The sequence below is a fragment of the Harmonia axyridis genome, chromosome 3, assembly GCF_914767665.1.
Source record: "Harmonia axyridis chromosome 3, icHarAxyr1.1, whole genome shotgun sequence".
Classification (NCBI taxonomy): Eukaryota; Metazoa; Arthropoda; class Insecta; order Coleoptera; family Coccinellidae; genus Harmonia; species Harmonia axyridis.
In genome coordinates, this window is record NC_059503.1 from 49565 (window position 1) to 73303 (window position 23739).

General features: G+C 35.0%; 2 protein-coding genes across 6 annotated transcripts; both read left to right on the forward strand.

The window, feature by feature from the left end:
- Window positions 1–105: 105 nt before the first annotated feature.
- Window positions 106–23611, forward strand: LOC123674926. 5 transcript variants are annotated; one of them, XM_045610096.1, is made up of 7 exons: window positions 106–506; window positions 15581–16195; window positions 19443–19829; window positions 20727–20825; window positions 20885–21129; window positions 21363–21756; window positions 23082–23611. In XM_045610096.1, the coding sequence occupies exons 1-7, from the start codon at window positions 471–473 to the stop codon at window positions 23367–23369; spliced, it is 2064 nt and encodes a 687-aa protein (XP_045466052.1). In that variant the 5' UTR covers window positions 106–470; the 3' UTR covers window positions 23370–23611. The 5 variants fall into 5 exon arrangements, 4 of the variants coding, with proteins under 4 accessions (XP_045466052.1, XP_045466054.1, XP_045466053.1 ...); XM_045610098.1 differs by lacking the exon at window positions 106–506 and adding an exon at window positions 5687–5771; XM_045610097.1 differs by lacking the exon at window positions 106–506 and adding an exon at window positions 9493–9730.
- Window positions 16224–19327, forward strand: LOC123674927 (piggyBac transposable element-derived protein 3-like). The gene is made up of 2 exons (XM_045610099.1): window positions 16224–17024; window positions 17243–19327. Exons 1-2 carry the CDS (start codon window positions 17005–17007, stop codon window positions 19059–19061), a joined length of 1839 nt encoding a protein of 612 aa, XP_045466055.1. The 5' UTR covers window positions 16224–17004; the 3' UTR covers window positions 19062–19327.
- Window positions 23612–23739: the final 128 nt, after the last annotated feature.

Genomic DNA, 23739 nt, shown 5'->3' on the forward strand with positions numbered 1-23739 from the left:
AACTAAAAAAATATGGTAATAGATTCATCAATTTTAAAAACATTCTACTTATAATGTCATATTGATGTATGACATTTGACACCTAACAATGTCAAGTGTCATTTCTGAATGGTTTATTTTTCCAGTCTAGTGAAAAACGAAGAGGTGTGACGTGACGTGATAATAATATCCACAAGTTTTGCAAAAATATTCTCCAATAATCGAAGGGAAAGTTCCAAACATTGTTGTTGTTTATGCTTTAAAATATGAACTGTCTGATATTGTGCATTACTGGCCTTGATGGATACCTCCTTTATGAATAAATGGCCAACTTATTGTTGACCTTGCTTTATTAATTAATTTCCTTTTATTCACCGTATTCAACCTGTGAATTCGGATGAAACTTTCGAATTTATGTCGAGAATTAGCAAAATTAATGTGTATCCTGTGAAGTCGATCATGGAATACTCGATTATATATTTTTGAACAACATGAGCAGAGATTATGGAGCCCAATTCGATTTCCTGGTAAGTTGTGAAATAGTACCGATGTTTAATCACTTTAAGTAGGCTTAGTTCGTATATCAAATAATTCATCTGTCTTCAGTTTCATGCATAGGTATGGTATGTTGATTGTTGAATTGTAAAATCCAGTTTTTCAACACAATTTACAAAGATTCATTATATAAAAATAGTATGAATCTGGTGATGAGAGAAACTAAACATAACCCTAACCCTGGCTAAGTAGCTGTAAAGAATTATGTGATTGAAGAAAGCCTTTCACTAATCTTACAATTCATATTGATATATTCGGAAATTGTCATCTAAAAGTCAATATTAGGTATGTTAATGAACTTTCGTTTCCCGTTCATAAGTATTGTCATTTCATCAAATTTATTCATAAGGTATCCATTTGACGGATTTCATATAATTTCCAGTGACCTTTGTTTTAACAAATGAATGAGTTTTTCGTTTTTGATACGTTCGGTTTTGTAAAAGTAAACTGATTTTAAATTCAATTTTTAATTTTATGAATCTCAAAACTTATCCTGTGGAAATTCAAGGTAGCATAATTTTTTTTCTAGATTCACGATGGTAATTACTTAAATCTTGAACCTAAAAATTTGATATTAAAATTCGTGGTAGGTATAATATCCAGCTTTTCTTGGAATCTATGGATATTTACATGAAATTTGTTACAATGTTCAGTTGCTACAAAACTACATCCATTCTTTTTGCATTCCTTTTTAATTTTAAAGGTTAATAAACAGATTGGAAATTTTTCATTTTTCGATTACTTTCGAAAACTTAATGGTCCCAATATATATTCGAAATATTCATTGTAAATTCCTCCCATTTATAATTTCAGGGTTGCCAAAAATAATTGTGTTTATTATTCTGTCAATCAAAGAATTACCAACAGATACCTACTATATGAAAACCTATTCCGATTCAAAGTTTTCATAATGTGATATCCTAATTTTGAATGCAAATCTACAGGGTTAGTTACTAAGCTGTGATCAATAAACTAATTATAAATTTTGGCACTCATTCACCCAATCTGTAACAATAATTAATTATATAAACTGGTATAATCATTACAAAAAATAGGACTAAAGGAAACACCTCATAACTCGAAAGCTTTTTTTTTGTCAATTATCGATAGAATCTCCCATTTTCCTTTGTACCACCAATTTAGGAAATCCCTGTATTGACGGTAAATATTACTGTAAATATATAAGTTATTAGTAAGAATATTAAATAGAACACTTGAAGTCGGTGTATCGTTTTAGAGCGTGCAAATCCTGAAGATCCAACATGATTGTATCTAATAGTTTCCCATGATCCACATGCCATCTAGATTTACGCAAGTAGCAAGCGTTTCATGCCCCAATAGGCGTTTTATGTAGCTACATAGATCGGTTGCACGAAACTGTTTCGTACCGAGCCAGGAAATAACGACAAGGTTGCATCATAATGATGGCAATTATTAGATTTGAGCTGTTGCACAAGAGCCAGCCACCGATGCTACCGAGGAACACAACTGGAATTATCTTCATGCGCCGATTAATTATTTGTTAAGCAAACGGGGCCAACAAGAAGAATAATGAGTATAGTCAGTCGGTCGATATGTTACCTATTTGGTCTATCCTAGTTTGCGGTGAGCCGGCCAAAAGCTTCTTTTCATGCTCTGAAAAATGCTACCGGGATCTACAGTAGAAAATAACAATATCCTACTATTATCTGTTATCATTGCCTGTTCGAATAACTTACATTTTAAACCCTGCAACGTGATACGTATTGATTATATTCAGAATGTTTCAGAAATACGAGATTCAACTTTCATAGATGATTTTCAGTACATTGACCGAAAATTCACATGAAAATACAAGGTGTTTCTAAATTGTATGTACAACAGAAAATGACAGATTCCTCGGATCCTTTCAAGAAAAAAGGGCCTATAAACATGTGGCGCAAAACCGTTTTCCTTAAAAGTACCCAAGGAAACTCTCAATTTCCTTTTTACCTCCAATTTAGGAACATACTGTATGTTTGGAACAGTTTCATTAACGAGATACGAGGTATTGGAAATTCCAGAAAAACTTCATACTGAAATACAATTTCTTGAGTTCGAATAATATTTTTCGTAAAAGATAAAAAAAAATCTGACCATTGGGAGGTGGTTTTTTTTTTGTTTAGATTCATTTATATATCATTTCACTTGAGACATTGAAAATATTGAAACCTTGTGCAAAATCATTTCATTTGGAAGATTAAGGCGATGTTGAAAAAAATTCTATAGACTTAAGTTTTCCGAAAAAGAAGATTTATTATCTCAAAAAATAATTTTACCTGGAACAAGTTCAGAGTAGTAAATAAGAAATCGTCGGATTGGTGATCTATGTTGAAAGGGTGTGTGGCGTGCCTTTTCGCAATGTGCGTGTCTCGTTTTATGTAAAAATGTGGGCGCATCATGCAGAAGCAGTGAGGTGAGGGCATCGCCGCTTGTCACAGACACCGTCCGTTGAACTGGGTCAACGGTGACGGCACAGCCTTCGCTATATCGACTCGATATTTACGATTTCATCGTGAACATGCACAAATCCACTCTATTCATTTCGGATAGGACCAAATATGAATTCTATAGGGTAATATGGAAGGAAATATTTAGTCAGTACGTTTCGGAGTCTTCTTAACTTATTATTACACTATTCCTATTCTGTTCCTTTTTATGGCTCTCATTTGTGATAAGAAACTTTCATAACTATATTCTAACTTTGATGTTTCCCAACCCTTCTCCTCCTTTAATCGCGATAGTGGAATGTTTTACACACCATTTATGTGTCAAATGTCATACCGATATATAATTTTAGTGAGATGTCTAAAAACATGGTGAATCCACTATTCCACTCGTCAAATTTTGAATGCAATGACATTCGATCAAATTGAAAATATTAGTTTTAGTTCGTGGCGGCGCCGCAATGTCATATTTGTCATTTCCATCTTTTTTCCGTTGTTTTTGATTGGATACATTAATTAAAACCCGATACTGACCAATCCAAAGCGATGTGTAACCGAGTATGATCGTGCAAATTCGTGAAACAAAACACGAACTGAAATGAATTCAAATATTTGTAATAGATAGAGAGAGAGAGAATTTATAGGTATTTCAATTACAAGAATTGCTTCCATAGATCATAACTACATATAATGAAAGATATACATATGGGTACATAATGGCACAAAACTCGTAAATAATAAATAACAAGAATCTTAATTTGTTGATAGCGCTACCTACAGTTGACATAACAAAGCTTAACTAATACTCTCAAAATTGGCAAAACAAAAGTTAATCAGTTCATACACCTGGTTTTTAGACATCTTAGACTTACGACCTTATAGGAAGTCAAGATGGCCGACATTGACACTTCTAAATGAAATCAATGTTAATATTTTAGGTGTTTTGAATATTATCATGTTGGAAAATGCGTGAAATATCAATAATATTAGCCACTGGGCTAATTGTATACAGGGTGTCCGGGGAATAACTGTACATACTCTTACCAGAGATAGAGTTGGACGAGCTGATTACTGATTGACTGTAAAAAATTAATTTCTGGATTTCCCTAGAAAGATACAGGGTGATTTTCCAACTTCATGGAAATACTTAGACCATCATAAAATCCAAACTTATTGACGAATAGTATTGAAACTTGGGAGATTATTGGTACATGCTAAGGTCGAGTCAGAACGATATCAATTATTTCATTATTCCAGGGCCGGACTCATTAATCTTCATTTAATGTGTTCAGGGTAAAAAAAACACTTTGTATTTCGAATTACAAATAATTGATTCGCTTTTTAGAAAGCAGCTAAATTATGCTTCAATTTGCGGTATCGCTTAAAGTTGTCACATCAACAATTATTTTTTTATGAATTTTTGAATTTGGATAAAGTTCGAAAATTTTAATTTATTTACCTGAACAGGATTTGTCATCTTGCGGAGTTCGAAAATAAATAATAGATTTTCTTAAAAAGTCACTGAAGGTGAGGAAGACTATAATAATTTATTGATATACTGGGTGACCACCCCAGAAGTACTCTGAGAAAGAGGAGATATGATTTTCAGTTTGGGAGAATGTTACAAAATATCTTACTAGATTCAAAGATTCAAGATCAAAAATGCACAGAAATAAAATTTCCTACAAGATAAAATATGAATTCATTTTGGTTTGGAAGTGAGAAGTTACCTCGACAGTACCTATCCAAATAGGTGGATAGGTCGAGGAGGACCTATTCCATGGCCTCCTCGATCTCCAGATTTCAACCCGCTAGATTATTTTTTATGGGGAAAATTGAAGGATATGGTATATTCTGAAGAAATCCAGTCAAGAGAACAACTGATGAACAGAATTATCAACAGTTGCGATATTTTAAGAAATAATGGCGATATGATTTGCAAGGCTGCATCCAATTTGAACATTCGGCAAGAGAAATGTATATAAGCTAATGGTTTTCATTTCGAACCACTTCTGAAATAACGTTGACTCTGCAATTCATTCGTTCCTATTTTCGTTTTTATTCTTCACTCTCACTCTTCAATGTATTTTAGTTTGTTTCATTTGTTATTGTTTCGTTATCGAATGTGCTTATTAAAGCTCTGAACTTTTTTGAAAATTTTCTACTAATACTTTCGCATTTTATATTCAAACATGAGATTTTCAGTTCTCTTCATGGTGAAAAATTCAATTTTTCGAACTTTATCCAAATTCAAAAATTCATAAAAAAATAATTGTTGATGTGACAACTTTAAGCGATACCGCAAATTGAAGCATAATTTAGCTTCTTTCTAAAAAGCGAATCAATTATTTGTAATTCGAAATACAAAGTGTTTTTTTTACCCTGAACACTTTAAATGAAGATTAATGAGTCCGGCCCTGGAATAATGAAATAATTGATATCGTTCTGACTCGACCTAAGCATGTACCAATAATCTCCCAAGTTTCAATACTATTCGTCAATAAGTTTGGATTTTATGATGGTCTAAGTATTTCCATGAAGTTGGAAAATCACCCTGTATCTTTCTAGGGAAATCCAGAAAGAAATTTTTTACAGTCAATCAGTAATCAGCTAGTCCAACTCTATCTCTGGTAAGAGTATGTACAGTTATTCCCCGGACACCCTGTATAAGAGGAATTAAATTATGTGAACTTGGTGTACCTTTTGTTTTGGACTATCTAGACGCAATCATGGTTTGTTGACTTCGGATTCGTAATTTGTACCTCAAAATTGGTAAGTCTGCAAACTTAATTTCGTTCAGAGTGTCATGTTTTAAAGTAAATAATTACCCTGTAGTCTCCAGTTATTCATTTATTTATTATTATTGTAACTTGGTCGTTACAGCTCTGTAAGCCTCCCAGGAACTGACCAAATTGAACTTTTGTTATTAATCCTAACTATTCGTGAAAACCCAAGGGGCTGTTAAAACTGTTGATGAAGCGGACGAAAAACTCAGGAGCAAGCATTATTTTACTTTCCCATATCCAGTCAATTATGACCAATCAAAAGCGACGTGTAACCGAGTATGATCGTGCAAAGTCGTGAAACAAAACACGAAAAGTTTACTGGAATGAATTCAAATATTTGTAATAGAGAGAGTTTATTGGTATTTCAATTACAAGAATTACTTCCATAGATCTTAACTATAATAAAAGATATACATATACATAATGACACAAAACTCGTTAGTAAATAATAAATAACAAGAATCTTAATTTGTTGATAGAGCTACCTACAGTTGACATAACGAAGCTTAATTAATATTCTCAAAATTGGCAAAACAAAAGCTAATCAGTTCATACGCCTGGTTTTTAGACATCTTAAATTTTAGTGTCCTTCTATGTTCCCTGATTTTATTGTTACATGTCAAATTGACAGATGATTCATTATTTGTGAAAGTAAATAATTAATATTCATATTATCCACCTAAAGTCCTATTTTTCTTTTGGTTGAATTATTTATATGTATAACTCAATTTTTCTATGCCTTTTACGTTGATAAAAAAAGTCAGCAAGGTCGAAAAACCAATTTTTCAGATCGAACTTCTCAGAAAGAACATAAATGTGGCCTTTCGAAATTTTATTTTCCTGTTAATTAACCAATTTAACCGGCCATTCGAACATTATCGTGTTAACAAAACTTTTGTCCACGGAATTTTCAGTTGCATATAAAGCCATTTCGAAAACGGAAGGTCACCTACTTTGCAGTTAGTAAACTCTGTTATTGAAATGCAATTTTTTCGATTTCCTGCAATATTTCCACAGGCAATTAATCATCTAAATTATTCGTGAAGTCGTAATATCTAGAATGAGGAACAGATAAGAATAATAATTGTCCCAAATTGTCGGCCAGTTCAGAATTCAGATCCTTGCTAGATGAAATCACGTTCTACGTTGTAAACAACGCTATTAGAATCGACCTGGCTACATATCCTTCGTATACCCGCATATTCACACAATTTTGTTTGCTCAAATGTTACAATGAAATCGAGTCTACATCCGTTTCCGTCCATTTCAAAACAGGTATACCTACATTAATTACGAGAAGCGTGTATTGTGGAAATGCTCACGAAGCGTTCAATTGAAAACGGTCCGGTCTGGCCAATTTGACGTTTTCACCAATAATTACCGCCAAAACGTGGGTTTCCATGGAAATCTTCGACAAGTCGGAACTAAGATGTCTAGAAACCAGGTGTATGAACTGATTAGCTTTTGTTTTGCCAATTTTGAGAATATTAGTCTTAACTAATATTCTCAAAATTGGCAAAACAAAAGCTAATCAGTTCATACACCTTCTTGGTTATGTCAACTGTAGGTATCGCTATCAACAAATTAAGATTCTTGTTATTTATTATTTACGAGGTTTGTGCCATTATGTACCTATATCTTTCATTATAGTTATGATCTATGGAAGTAATTCTTGTAATTGAAATACCAATAAACTCTCTCTCTCTCTCTCTATTACAAATATTTGAATTCATTCCAGTAAACGTTTCGTGTTTTGTTTCACGACTTTACACGATCATACTCGATTACACATCGCTTTTGATTGGTCAGTATCGGGTTTTAATTAATGTATCCAATCAAAATCAACGGAAATGACAAGTATGACATTGCGGCGCCGCCACGAACTAAAACTAATATTTTCAATTTGGTCGAATGTCATTGCATTCAAAATTTGACGAGTGCATTCACCATGTTTTTAGACAGTCGGAACTATACAGGATATTCTTGAATTGGAGCTACAAAGGAAAATGAGAGATTCCTTGGTTAATATTAAGAAAGAAGCCCTATAATCATGTACCCGCAAACGCTTTGTTTTCAAGATACAGTGTGTTCCTTGTGGTCCTACTTTTTGTGATGATTATACTAGTTTATCGAATCTTCTCCACAGATTGGGTAAACAAGTACCAAAACTTATAATTAATTTATTCATCACAGCTTACTAACTTGATTTTCCTGAAGATTATACTTACTTGAAAATTTTTTCTTGAAATCGGTAGCAAATACGACGAAATTACAACAAACCACAAAGTGTAGTATTGGACCAAAATTTCTTTTTACGTTTTTCTAAACTACCAGTGGTCCACCAAAAAAAGTTCTGGAGGAAAGAAAAAATTCCACCCTGTAAATTTGCATTCAAATATAATATATCACTTGAGGAAATGTTCAAATTGGAATATATGTATATGCCAAATTTAAGTTGAACCTCTTGTGAAGGGAAGGTATGAAAATAAAATCAGTGTCATATTTGTACCTTCAATTTAGATGATCAGAGAAATATCTATGATGTATTTTACATGTGCATAGAATATATTTTCTCTAATTCTGTGGTTATTCCGTTCATTCTTCCACATCTTGTAGAACAAAATCGTGCGAGAATATATCAGAAACGCACAGTTTTCATGGTCATATTTTATTATTCTATGTTGGTTATCCGAACTTTCCGCCACGGATTTATCTGTCAATTCATCAATTTGCCTTAAAGAAATCAGTTCTGCCAACCAACATTTTTCAATGCAAAAATCACTAAAATATATTTATGGAAATATTTCATTAATTTCAATGAAAATGCAATGAATTAGAGAAAATAATGTATAATACTCGTACAGAAGGCTCATTCTACCACTCGTTCATTCCAAAACTCGCCACTTCGTGGCTCGTTTTTGAATTTTGAACTCGTGGAAGAATATCAATGCCTTCTGCACTTGTATTATAAATAACTATTATGCATCTTAGCCCTTTCTCGAGTGGAAAGTGAATGCAGGCGAATTATGTATGTAGATTATAAATATAAGAGAATTTAACGACGAAGAAAGTTTAATTTTCCTACATGAGAAGAAAGTTCATCAGAGCCAATTCTGAATAGGTTTTGATTAGCCAGATCCGATTTATTTGCGACACTATTATTATCCGAGTCAATTATCTTAGAAAGGTGTGAGATGAGATAGAATAGAACTGCAATTAGTTATTGTAGATGCTGATATGTACTATTTCATTATAGACTTCGAGTGCTGGACTATTGAAACCTTCTGTTCAATAAGCGCTGCTATTCGACTCTAAAAATAACTTCGTTCAACTGCTATCGTTGTGGTAGTTTGTTTTCTGTTAACAATAATCGAATAATTGATTTCTATTCATCATTTTGCTTAAACACTTAAGTCTTTTCTTGGTGGCTCTCAGATCCCCTCACTAGACAACGAATTTGGGACACCCGATACAAAAATCGGTTTCCATTTTGCGTGGATTTCCCCACGTCGATAAAACAACCCACGAATTTAAAAAAGACAAAAAAGAAGCCATGAAGACTAGTTTTGTTAGGATTTTGGAACCCCGAGCACTATCACAGAACAATAGCGAACATAGACCCCAAATTGCATTTCGATCTGAATGAAATCGGTGGAAAAGGACGTCTAGTAACGTAGGTGAGCCTGTACGTACGTCAGTCGTAGCGTAGCGTAGAACAGTTGACGTTCGCGATGTGCAGCAGGAGACGGTAGTGCGACGGCCAACTCGTCTAGTGGCGAAACTAGTTTAACGAGTGCAATAAATCGGCATGATACATTTTCTTCTTATCGGTGATTTCTGCCGACGTTTGTGCTTTGTGACGTGCAGTTCCACAAGGATTAAGCTCGTCCTCCATGCTCTATCAGGATTTCACGTCGTCGAAGAGAAAAGTTGATGCGTAATGAGGTTAGCTTTTTATTCGTATAGAAGGGTAGCTTTTCATAATAAACCTTCGTAATGATTGGACGCATAGAAATAAAAATCTAGTCGGCGTGGCGATCAATTAAAAAAATCCCATTGAGGTTTTTTTGTATGAAATCTCGTGTAGTGATTTTTATACCGCATTAATCATTTCAATTCGATCCGTGAAGAATCAAGTAAATAAATTTAAAAAAATACTATCGAAAAGATCATAATTTCAGATGAATGAATGTTTATTAGGCATATGATATGATAATTTCATTGAACTTAAAAACAAATCACCCTAGATTCATATTTTGCAGCAGTTTGTTTTTTATAATTTTGGATGTTCTGTTAGATGGGAAGAATGATCTATTGTCTGAAATTCGCAGTGTTATCATTCATTGAAAATAACACTCTCATTGTCGCATAAATTATCTGTGGTAGAGTTCAATATTTTGTTCTGTATACAGAGTGTTTCTAAATTGAACGTGGGAGATTCCTTTGATAATTTCAGGAAAGGAATTTCTATAAGCTTAGTCCCACTTTTTTGTGATGATTATACTAGTTTATCGACTGTTTATTAATAGTCGCTACAAATCGGGTAAATAAATTCCAAAACATTTGAATGGTTTATTCATCTCAGCTTACTAAAATGATTACACAATTTGGATTATTTTGAGAATTACTAGAGAATTGTTTGAATTTTTTTCTCGAAATCGATAGCAGATACGACAAAACTACAACAAATCAAAAAGTGTAATACTCGACCAAAGTTCCTTTTAACATTTTTCTAAACTGCCAGTGGTCCAACAAAAAAAAGTCTGCAGGAAAGAAGCGGGCACTGCTTCAGAAAAAATATCAACTTTAGATTTGCATACAAAGTTAGCATATCACACGATAAATACTTTAAATTGGAAGATCTACTCCAAATTTAAGTTAAATATATTGTCGAGGAAAAATGCTACCTATCAGGAAAAAATTTTATCTCGAAAACAAAGCGTTTGCGAGCCCATGTCTATATGGCTCGTTTGTACCTCCAATTCAAGAATACCCAGCATGTCCGAAACTATAGGTTCTCCGATTTTAGCGGTGAAAAAATTAAGTATCACCTCAACAGAACATTCCTTTAATTTCATGATAATTATTCTTAATATTCTACCGCCAACATTCATGTTGAAATTGTTAGGAAAACAATACTTCTATTCCGAAATATCTACCTTGGATAATAATAAATACAAGTTTTTTTTGTCAGAAAAGTCCATGTTTTACGATGTCCACACAGACAATTAGAAAATGAATATTATATTAGTATAGTATATCCAAAGTCACTTGAACTAGTCCATATAAAAACGCTTTGCCAGATGTCCGTTTGAAGTGGATACCGCGATCCGCTAAATACCAGGTTTTATTTGAATGTATTATTAGGCAATAACCCTTTTATAATCGAAATATTCTGGCTTCCTTCAAGTGACTTTGGATATACTATACATACTTTGAAATTGTACAATTTGTGAACATCTTCAAATCTATTGTGAGACAATTGCATTTTAATTCCAGTAACTGTACTGTGCAGGAATAACAAAGATTCATGAGTTAATCTTCAACAATATGATAATATGAATCATCACTTCATATCTTATTTGTTACCGACCTATCTTAGTTTATGAATGACTTGAATTCACTTTGATAAAATTCCGTAAACGAATCTTGAATTATCGGTTGCTGATAACTGTATATTGTAATAAATAATTAGTTTCACTCTTTATACAATTATTACGAGTATCTATGACAGATTGTCATTATTGATTGGATATAATTAAAATGTCTAAAAACGTGGTGAATGCACTCGTCAATTTTTGAATGGAATGACATTCGACCAAATTGAAAATATTAGTTTTAGTTCGTGGCGGCGCCGCAATGCCATACTTGGCATTTCGATCTTTTTCCGTTGATTTTGATTGGATACATTAATTAAAACCCGATACTGACCAATCAAAAGCGATGTGTAATCGAGTATGATCGTGCAAAGTCGTGAAACAAAACACGAAATGTGTACTGGAATGAAATCAAATATTTGAAATAGAGAGAGAGTTTACAAGAATTTCTTCCATAGATCATAACTATAATGAAAGATATACATATATAGGTACATAATGGCACAAAACTCATAAATAATAAATAACAAGAATATTAATTTGTTGATAGCGCTACCTACAGTTGACATAACGAAGCTTAACTAATATTCTCAAAATTGGCAAAACAAAAGCTAATCAGTCCATACACCTGGTTTTTAGACATCTTAGATATAATAACATATAAATAACGAGCGCTCATTTAAATTCGTGATGGTCAAGAGTGCTGTGGAGAAGTTTGAGTTGATTATCTGTGACAACGAGTAGCGCTTAGCTTGTACCATATCACTAACATTATTTTGTTAACATACTTCGAATCTGGGAAGAATATGATACAAGCTAAGCGCTAGTCACACTCACAGAAAATCAATTGTAATTTTTCCACAGCACTCTTGACCACGAATTTCAATGAACGCTCGTTATATTTCCATATAAGTGCTAAAAGCATCATGTTTTCCACAGGCCATAACCAAATTTCTCCTGTTGCTTGACAGAAACCGACATCAGAAAATCCATTATAGCGATCTGAAATTCACGACCATAATCAAGCAATAGCTTTTATCATAATTTATTTTTCGCTAGAAATATATTCATTGAAAGTCGCGCGAGGAATATCTCAGTATCCAGTCCAGTTTAGAAATTTCAATTAATTGTTATTTAATGGATTATTTTAACCGAGTGAAATCGGCTCAGCTCTTAGATCGACTTGACTTTCACTGTGATCGTTTTGTTGCTGCTGCTGTTTGTTGTGCGAACACAAATCGACATGGACCTGTTTTCTATGATGAAGAAAAAAACACAACGCAACTTTTATTGAATGGTCTTTAAGTTTTTTTCCACCGCGAAATTCACGAAATGTCAAAAAATAATTAAAAATATCAATAAAGGTGACAGATTCTTCGGATCATTTTAAGAACTGGCCTGCAATGTTTTCGAGATACAGGGTGTTGAATGTTGATGTTAAATTTGGTATAGATATTTCAATTTAAAGTTTTCATCGTGTGATATGCTTATTTTTAATGCTATTCTACAGTTCTACAGATATTTTTTCTGGAACAGTGCCTGCTTATTTCCTACAGAACTCTTTTTTGTTGGACCACTGGCAGTGGTGAGGTATTGTGACGATTTGATTCTGCGATCGGTTCAGGAAACGAGCACCCAAAATACATTGTATGTTGTTGTCCATCGCGAACTAAAACAATCTTTTTTTGAAATTCTCATCATGAGAATTTTTGAAGAAGAAACTACAGGGATGTACGATACTACATAATTTGCGAACTTTCATCTGATTAATATTTTCAATTTCGACATGAGGTCGAACATAATAAAGAAGATCGGGATATATAATGACCTGGATTTCTCCTCTTTTACATTTATTCGAAAACTGTAACGATTTGAATAGGAAGTTCCTACTTGATCAGAACTCGTCGTTAACCAGCGTTTCTTGCTAGTCGCTTGACGTACAATTTCGTTTTGGTTTATTATTTTAAACAATATGAAGAAACTAATTATAAGCTTATAATGTATAAAATGTGCAACGATTTGTCATACAAATATTAAGTCTTTTTCGTGTGTGTAGTTATAGTTTTCTATCTCACAACTCTCTTGCACCTCTACCACACGTTATATTATAAAATTCCGGTTAATTTCTAGAAGAAAGAATGATCGATTGCTAACAATAGTATTGTGACTATCGATAATCAGATATAGATAATTCGATCCATATCGGAAGAAACCGTAATTTGCACCTTGGATCATGAAATCGGTGTCCTCGATATAAAACATCGGTGTAATAAGCGATCGATTTTTAGACCGTACTAATTAGTTCCAGCAAAACAATCATAAAATCCGATTGATATTTCCTTCAGTCTTACGAAATTTCTTCGGCAATTGACTAATTATTTAGTCGATTATCGCAATCCGTGACTCATACTAGAATTTTTTCCAAATCGTAAAAGTCGCAGTTGCGCATGGATGCCCCGAGCTCTACCTCACGTTTCTTTCTGTTCGAGCCGAATAACGTTAGACCATTCAGCCGAAGCTTCCTTGAATTTCTTCCGTCTTACCTTCACCGTAAACATGCGTCCATCATAACCGTTGCTTTTCCATTGTCGATTTTTCTCTTCTTTTAAAAATAATTCACTTTTTAGTTTTTTATAGTTTCGTCGTATCTGCTGTCGATTTTCAGAAAAATATTCAAGCAATCTCTAATAATTCTTAGAAAGATCCAATTGGGAAGCTGATATGAATAAATCAATAAAAGGTTTTGGTTCTTAGTTACTCAATCTTTAGAGAATATTAATGAGATTCGATAATCTGGTATAATCATCACAAAAAATTAGGACTACAAGAAACACCCTTTATCTCGAAAACAAAGTGTTTACGGGCCCATGTTTATAGGACTTTTTTTTCTTAAAATGTTAATACTCTGTACCTTCAATTTAGGAACACCCTGTATAATTCGAAAAGTGACTCGAATCGTCAGCCAATTGCTTTTTAACATAATTCACATACGGCTAGATAATAATTATTATCCAATTAATTACATTTCAGAAATTTATGTATTTCAAAGCAAAACTATTTCTTATCTTTATCAGTATCTTCAAAGCATATACGTGAATAATCGAACATTAGAGTTATGTAGAAGATATAACATTTGTGTTAGTTTCGAAATGGACGTAATCCGGTCATTCGAAATAGTCCAGGAAGAATGCATCGGCATTGCGATGAAGCTGTTAGCGGAAGTGTAATAAAATAAATTCACGGTGTATGAACTCACGTACGTACAAACCGATTGTGTTCGTATATGTTTCTGAATTTCACCGATATTACATTTTATTTGAACGGTAACGTTTTTTCAGCTCTCGATTGCGGAAACTTTAAATTTCCGTTGCATGACGATAAGCCAAAGTGGAAAATTTACCTGATTATTTTATCCAGAGAAGCTTCACGTTGTTGCAACGGACAATTCCATATGGATAAATAGCATATGGAAACAGAAGGGGTCTATTGAAATACCAAAATAATATTTTGACACGACATTTTATTATTAGTTTACACAAACTGTTTAGTGTTTATAATTTTTTTGGCCGATATGTTGTTCCTAAACTGGAGGTTCAAATTAAACTGACTGATACAGGAAACAGTTCTGCCGACTGTTTTTCAATGCAAAAAACACTAAACGATATTTATGGAAATATTCCACTAATTTCAATAAAAATTAGATGACTTGGAGAATTGTTATTTGTGATACAAATGCAGAAGGCATTGCCATTCTTTAAAAACGATCGTCTAGTGATTTTTGCATTAAAGAATGTTGGTTGGCAGAACTGTATTACAAATTTGACAGTCAATAGACAAATCCGTGGCAGGAGAGTTCCAGGTACTAACGTATGATAATTAAATATAACCATGAAATCTGTGTGAAATTCAGATATTATTCCAGCACGATTTTGTTATACAAGGTATGGCAGAATGAACAGATTTGCTACATAATTAGAAAAAAATGTCTAATACTGTACGGAAGGATGATTCTAACACTCGTTTATTAAAAAAAAACTCCTGGAATGATAGCAATGTCTTCTGCACTAGTATTATATTATTACTGTTCGAACGATAATTAAATAAAAACTTAAACGGCGGGATTAGAATATAAGACGAGACTTGAATGAAACATCGTCGCAACGCAGGGATCGATATTGATTGAAATGTGTGTTTGCAGGAGACAGAGTCCGTGGGACGGGCCTTGGACTGCCTGGGCCCACGTCAACCGACGGGCCCGTTTCATTACCTGATAAATGAGCAGGCGAAGTCGCTGCTGGCGCTGCAAGAGTTGCAGCATGAGGTCGGAGCGCTACTCGAGTTCCGAGACCTCGTCATCGAGACCTTCCCGAGTCTCAGGACGAAGCTATCTTCGACGCCCTCGGCCGTGGCCCAGATGGCCCACCATGGGGGTCCCAACAGGACGGATTGGGTGCCGGGAGTGCGGGTCCGCAGGAAACTGGGTCCCAAGAAGAACGACGCGGTGCCAGACTCGGGCTTCAGCACCGAGACGTCCAGCAAAGACACGCACAGCGCCGCGTCGTCCACCGCGACGGCCGCCACTTCCGCAGGGGCCCAGGACGAGACGGAGGACGAACTGTGGAGCCTCCTGGACCTGATCCATCGGAAGGGCACACGGCTCAAGGATGAGGTCGAGGCTTTGCAGGATCAACTGCAACAGCAGCACACTGTGGAGGATGTTCGCGACGCCGTGTTCCGCTCCAACGAGGACGTGGACCAGGTTAGGAGAGAGCGGGACGAGCTAAAGGATCGCATGGTCGAATTGGAGGCTGAGGTAGGTTTTTCTATAATCTTGATACATGACTAATTTTGATAAGAAATAAAACAAGTAGCACTGTAAAATTTTTATGCATGGTGATTGAGAATTTATAAAAAAGATTTGCAATTCCCATTGAAACAAGGTGAAAATTCATTTGGCAACCAATCCTTTTCAGAACTGATCTAAAGACAACTCTAATAATCAGTCCAGAACATTGGAACTACAAATCAGACGATGAAAACAAAACCGAATAACTTGAATTCTTGCTTCCAGAACTTTTTTTTTTTTGTGGACCATTAGTCCAGTGCTATACTTTTTGGTTACTTGTAGTGTTCGATTTCGAGAAAATACTTAATTTTCTAACAATTCTCTATCAATCCGCAGGAAAATCCAAATTATTATAAAGATCCAGTAAGTGAGCTGTAAAGAATGAATTAATTATAACTTTTGGTACTTATTTACCCAGTCTGTAGCTTAGATATGCCAAACTTCATCGTATATTTCGTTTTTGAACACTTAACATTAAATAAGGTTATTCTGATTTCCACATACATGTAACCTAATTTAATATTAATTCAAATAGATTTCCATAAATTAAAGTCCGAGTCAGTTTAACCCATTACAGCCCCGTGGCAACTTAAGTTGCCACGGCGCATTCGACTACATTCTATGCGCACGCGCATAGATATTGAAGTTCCATTGGTAAATTCCGGTCATGTGATATGTCCTGTCTCGAATAGCACAAACGTCAGTCAGATATTGTCAAACAGTGAGTTAGTGTATAACGATTTATTCAGAGCTCTTGAACTTTTTCATTCACCATAATGGCCGTCGATGAGAGATTGTAAGTATTCTATTTCAATAATGCATGCACATTTGTATTTTTGTACCAGTTTTATTCAATATGAATTCAGCAGTATATTTCTTCTTCACAGTAATATTTTCATGCAATATTTTGCTTTTGCCATACGGGCAAAGTTTGATGGCAACTAAAGTGGCCAACGGGAACACGTGACAACGGTTTCTGCAATATTTACATTTCTTACTGAATGATTTCGACAGGTATACTCGTGGAAGATCAGGCACTGGATTACTTCTTCATGAATTAATTGACCTTATCGAGAACGATGAGGACATATCAGCCACCAATATAGCCATATGTCCACCTGATGAACTTCCTGGTGCAGATACAGATAAGGACTCTGATTTATCGGATGAAGAGGTAGTTGGAGATTTTGACCACCTTCCTGCCCGTATATTACGCTCTCAGGTGGAAATGCAGAATCCAGAAATCGATGATGATCACGGCAATCCAGTCGTCCAAGATGAGAACCATTCAGAAGAACCTAGACCGACGACTTCTTCGCAGACAAGAGTAAGAAGCACCAAACGTAAGCGTCCCACAGAACGTACTTGGAAGCCGAAAATGAATGGGTTATCTTCAAGTATTCCTGAACTTGAATGCGAATACCGACCGGTAGCAGAAGATCTTCTGAAAGAAACGGTAAAAAGCCCTATTGAGGCTTTTAGGGCTTACTTCTCGGAAGATTTATTGAGTCATATCGTAACCGAAACTAATCGTTATGCTATGCAGAAACTCGTTCACAACCTGAATGCCACTGCTGAAGAAATGATTACATTTGTCGGAATTATGTTGATGTCAGGTTACCACCCTCTTCCATATAGAAGACTCTACTGGAAACAAGATCCAGATGTTCATTCGCACTTAGTTTCCGATGCCATCCGTCGAAACCGATTCGATGAACTGATAAGTTTTATTCACCTTGCCAACAATGAAAACAATGATGGAAGTGATAAAATGTACAAGGTCCGACCTATTTTTGATCACCTCAACAACTCTTTCAAACAAATCAGTCCTGGGCCCACTATTAGTATCGACGAGAGTATGATTCCTTATTACGGAAGGCATGGGTGCAAACAGTTTATTCGCGGAAAACCTATCAGATTTGGGTTCAAGTTATGGGTTGCCGCGGATCCATCTGGATACATCCATCATGTTGAACCCTATTGTGGAAGTTCAACTCGTCTTCCAGAAACTGGACTCGGTCAAGGAGGTGACGTAGTAATTGGACTTGTAGACCACATGAAATTGTCAAAGGGTATTCGACTCTACTTTGACAATCTTTTTACATCGGTTGGGTTGTTGGAAGAGCTTAGTTCTAGAGGACTTGGTGGAACTGGTACTCTGCGTGAGAATCGCTGTAGTGTTTCAATGAAACTTCCAGATAAAAAAACGTGGAAAAATAAACCCAGAGGTGAAACATCCACCAGTTCTTCAGGAGATATTTTAGCAGTCCGTTGGAATGACAACAATGTTGTTACTGTACTTACTAATTGTGATAATGTACATCCTATGTCAAAGTCAAACCGATACTCCAGAATTGAAAAGAAGGTCATTTCTGTCAAAGTACCAGGTCCTATTGCTCGTTACAATAGTAACATGGGTGGAGTAGATCTTTCTGATCAATTTTTGGCTTCCTACCGAAACAGAATCAGGTCGAAAAAATGGTGGTGGCCTTATTTCTCTTGGACTGTGGATGTATGCAGCACACAAGGTTGGTTACTGTATCGTCGCCTTGGGCATGATATTCCTCTATTGGATTTCAGACGTCAGTGTGCTATTTTCATTCTGAAGTCTTACGGCAGTCCTCCAATGGTAGCAGGAGTTCGATCATCTCTAGAGTTCACACCAGCTCTCGAAGAAATAAGAAAAGATCGAACAGATCATTTCATCGAAAAAGGTGAATCCAAGTATCGCCGTTGTAAAGTATGTGGCAGGCGTACAATTTTTGTATGCAAGAAGTGTGAAGTTCCTGTTCATCCTGATGAGTGTTTCAAAATTTTTCATGATGTAAAATAATAATATTTTATGTAATTTCATAGGAAATATTATACGGTTGAATCACAATAGATGTATACGATTGATATGCTAGTTTTATTGTACTTTGGAAAATTTCTTCATGAATTATCCCAGTGGCAACTTAAGTTGCCGCTTCATAGTAACTCTCCTGCATGTTCGATCATTATTTTTATAACACAATATCACTTTTTGAGTCTAAATAACTCATCAGACAAAGTTTCAGTTGAAAATCTTCACGGGGGAATTATGGGCTTTAATGGGTTAATGTCCTTCACATAATATTGGTTAGTGCCTTGAAATTTCTATTGATGAATTTCCTAAATCATCCAGCATCCCCTTGCAGCCAGTCCTTCTTAGTCATGTCATCTTGTGATCTTTCAGGTTGTCGCCGGCCGAATCCACACTTCCAGACTGCAGGAAGACATGGAACAACTGCTGGCGACCAAGCAGGATCTGGAGGAACAGCTAAGGGTGGCCCTGGACGAGAAAGGCGAGGTGAACTCGCGAATCCACGATTTGCACGCGCAGTTCGTAACTAAGAGTGATTTGGAGAGGGGCAGGTCGATCTTGCGAACACCAAGTGCTAGGACGGTTAGCGGTGGTGCCAAGTGCACAAAAAGTGAAGATGAGTGCGATCTGGATAGGACTTTGGGGGCAGACGTGCCCAAGGTTAGATTCATAGATAATGCCAAGTTTTGCGCCATTCTGGCCGAGAAGAATCCCTCCATCCTGCAGAAGCACCTTCTCACTTCTACTGTTCAGAATGAGGTAAGTAGTTTCAAAAAGAACTACTTTTAATTTAATAGTTCTGAAAGATCTTACAGAGGTGCAGGAGTTTCAGAATACAAATATCATCAAAATAATTAAATTGTCTAAATCCGAACTCTCCAATTTCTCTTTAAGTCAAAACTTTGAAAGTATTAGAAATCTTAGACAGTTATAGCTTTTATATGAGCATTTATTTCTCTATTTCTGTAGCAAATCCTTTCATTCTACTATACCTTGTAGAACAAAATCATGCGGGAATACCTCAGTTTTACACAGATTTATTTATTTATTTAATACATAATTCTACAAGTCATCAATATATCGATGTTCCCATATAATGAATATGTTTTTAAAAATTAGTATAAAGTAAAAGAAAAAACACCTATGATGAATGTGTCATTTTATAATTTTTATATTTATCTATCCAATTTGTGATACAAAAAACAGTTCTGCCAACCAACATTTTTGAATTAAAAAATCACTGAACAATATTTGAGGAAATATTCCATTAATTTCAATAAAAATTCGACGAATCAGAGAAATTAACGTATAATACTCATATAGAAGGCTTATTCTAACACTTGTGCATTCAAAAACTCGCCACTTCGTGGATAATTTTTGAATTTTGAACTTGTGGAAGAATATCAATGTCTTCTGCACTTGCACAACTAATCTGTTAACATAAATTTGAGGAAAAAGGACATCAAAACACTATTGGATTAGATTTAAACAAATTTGAAAATGAAAGGTGGCTGTTGCATCCCACGTTCAATATTAGATCTGAACCAATACCTTGAAACCAAGGATCTTAATATCAAAACTGACTACCTAAAACATAACTTACTACATGAAACAACTCCTATAATCTGCATAATTTATTCAATTTGTATTTTTTAGATCTTACTGAAGCAACTAGAAAGTGCGACAAAAGTTGAAGTAGATTTGGTAGACAAGTTGAGCAAAGTTAGAGAAGAGAATGAAGAACTGAAGTTTCAGGTTGGTTCGCTTAATATCTTTTGAAAGATAGAGAATTTTCCACTTGAATTTATTTACAGTTGGAAGATAAAAGTATTGAATTGGAAGGCACAAGAGCTCAAGTCCGGGTCTTGGAACAATTGCAAAAAGGTTGTCCACACGACGGACCCGACGTGATTCCTTCATCCACACTGAGCTCTTCCACTCCTACTCGAGGGGAAATTCTCTCGGCAAGTATGAAAAATATGAGCCCCATTCCTATGACTTTGCAAATCGATCATAGTAGTAGTACAGAGTCTGCCCATGATCAGACTGAGAGTAATAAGTAAGTATGTTGTTTTCAATCGTCATTATCTGAAATCTGATAATTTTTTGATAAATAAATACAGTACTTCATGCAATATTATGTCTTACAACCAATGGACGAGAAGAAGTATAATTATATATGTTATTAATGATTAATTTATCTATTAACTGATTATTTCAGAGTAATTCTCTGAAAAATGATGCTTAGGTATTTGTTTCTAAGTAAAAATGTAGCAGATGTGATATTTTCAGGAGGACCATGGAGGGCAGTCGACGCAAGCCAAGCAAAATCCCTTTGAAGAGCTACACGGCCCCCAAACCCCCTGGCAGAGGTAAATCGCACTCTTCGGCACGTAGTCGTAGTGGCGACTCGCCCGGTAGACCGCACAGCGCACAATCGACGAGAGGTGGCGCCAGAAGCGAGGCTAACAGCCTGCAAGGCCCCGCCTCCAAGGGTGGGAGCTCGCTGCCCAAATCGCGCAACGGCTCGCTCGTCACATCGAAAGACTCGCTGTCGAGCAAGCTGCGTAGCAGCGATTCGTTGTCGAAGCTGTCGAACGCAAGCAGCAGCTTTGGCAACACCGGCAGGGGCACCCTACGGAAAAGTAGCACCTCGAACACCAAGGACCAGCCTACCGCCGACAAGGTACGAGCTAAATCAACTTCATTTTGGAACTTCTTCAAACTACGTGACAGCAGTCAGTCTTAGAGAAGTGTGTTGCCTGAGTAATTTTAATGTTGCCATCCGTTTTTGGCAGTGCAGTAAGTGGCGCTTGTTTTTATCATTTTTCTTTGCTTCTCTTCCTTCTCAACTCTTTTTTTGCGTTTTTCAGACAGGTGAGAAAATTATTAGCATTTTTCTTTAAGCTGGCTTGTTTCGGTTTACGATCTCAAAAACAAAATAGTTGCTAGCCTGCAACAAGTCTTCTACAAACAAGTTTTGACTTTTTCAAAGAACAATTCAAAATAAGTTAAAATATGAACAAGTATTCAGATCAAAATGGGGTCAGAGTTAGTTAAGAAATACATATCCACAGGGTGTATGAGTAAATAAATAAATAAAAAAAATAGCCTCAAAAAATTTCAAGGCGATTTTCCTGGCACTATTTTCAGAAAGTTTTCATGAACTTAGGTTTAAAGAAATAAAGGGTTGCTAAAAAAACGGCAGCCTTATATTCAACGCTTAAATCCCTTTTTATAAATTTATTTATTTGAAAGATTATGTTCATTTATTATCCATCTAAGTTATTAATTAAAAACGATTTTTTTTTTTCAAACATTAACGAATGTATTTTAATGAGGAAACATATGTGAACCTCAGGTTGAGGAGAACTTTTTTTCAAATAATGTCATGAAAAATCCTTTGAAATTTTAACACCCTATAGAAATTAGTGTAGATGCAATTAAGCTTTTAAATGGCATCTTGTACCAAAAAAATGTTAGGACTAAATTGCCATTATTACATTGTTTTAGTTTAATTGATAAATATTGTTGAAAAATTCTAACCCGATTACATAAAATGAATCATTCCAGTGATAAATACTAAGCCCTTCCTGACCTCATTTTGGTTTGAAATTGTATTTTGTTAATTTGTCCTTTTCTATTATACTTTTTTATTCAATCAATGATCCTAGGTACCTGCATACCAACAGAAGGTGAGCAAGCATGTGTTAAGAAATTTAATGTTTGTTGTTGTGTACCATTCATTTGACATGTAAAAACTTGATATCACAAATTCACATTCATCAACCATGCATCTGTCTGGAATTGTAACTAACTTATTGTTGGGAAAAGACCTTAGTTTTCTGTTCTAAACTATGTTTGTGAATTCTAATTTTGTTCTATATCTATCAAATCTATCGCAACGAGAAGAAGGTAAAATTGAAATACGAAGAATTCCTTACATTTTCAATTACTCAAAGTAGCAGAAGAACTCGGATCTTATTCTACAGTATGCCTATCTTGTTTTAGGTCGATTTGGGTCAAGAAAAATATCAATTTCAATGGAGTCCCTCTTCATTTGAAGGCCGGAAAGTTGACTATTTAGACTCCCTGGATCCTAATTCTTTCTCTCATCGCTCGATGACAGATAGCTCTAGTCATAAATTTCAAACTGCAAACACTTTTACCTGGAATAGGACGAGGGAGTATTACGACAGCATAGATTCAAACCTTTCATCTAGTCTGTATCAACAGAATGGGGAAGAACTTGCTGAATGCGATTCCCTTGAAAAGCACATGTCTGGAAATACGGAATAATAACAAGAAGATGTGGCAGATGAAACTGAAATACAACCAAAATATGAAATTATTCATTTATGTGTGAACCTATCTATTATAACTCTCTTTATATTGGTCATAATCACCAATTAAAAGAGAACACTTGTTATGAACTAGATAGATTTAGGATACTTGAGTTACACTAAGTGATTGTATCTGCAAACTTGTATATGCCTGTGATAAAAATTGAAAGCTATTTGATAATTTTTCAAGCAACTATAGGTCTTTCAAAAGCATAAACAATTCAGTATTCCATTGCTTTTATTGCAAAATCATGAAAATGGAGGCTCTCTTCATTTTTTTCTCATTCAAATTCACACAACCGATCTTAATATATTATATTTTTAGA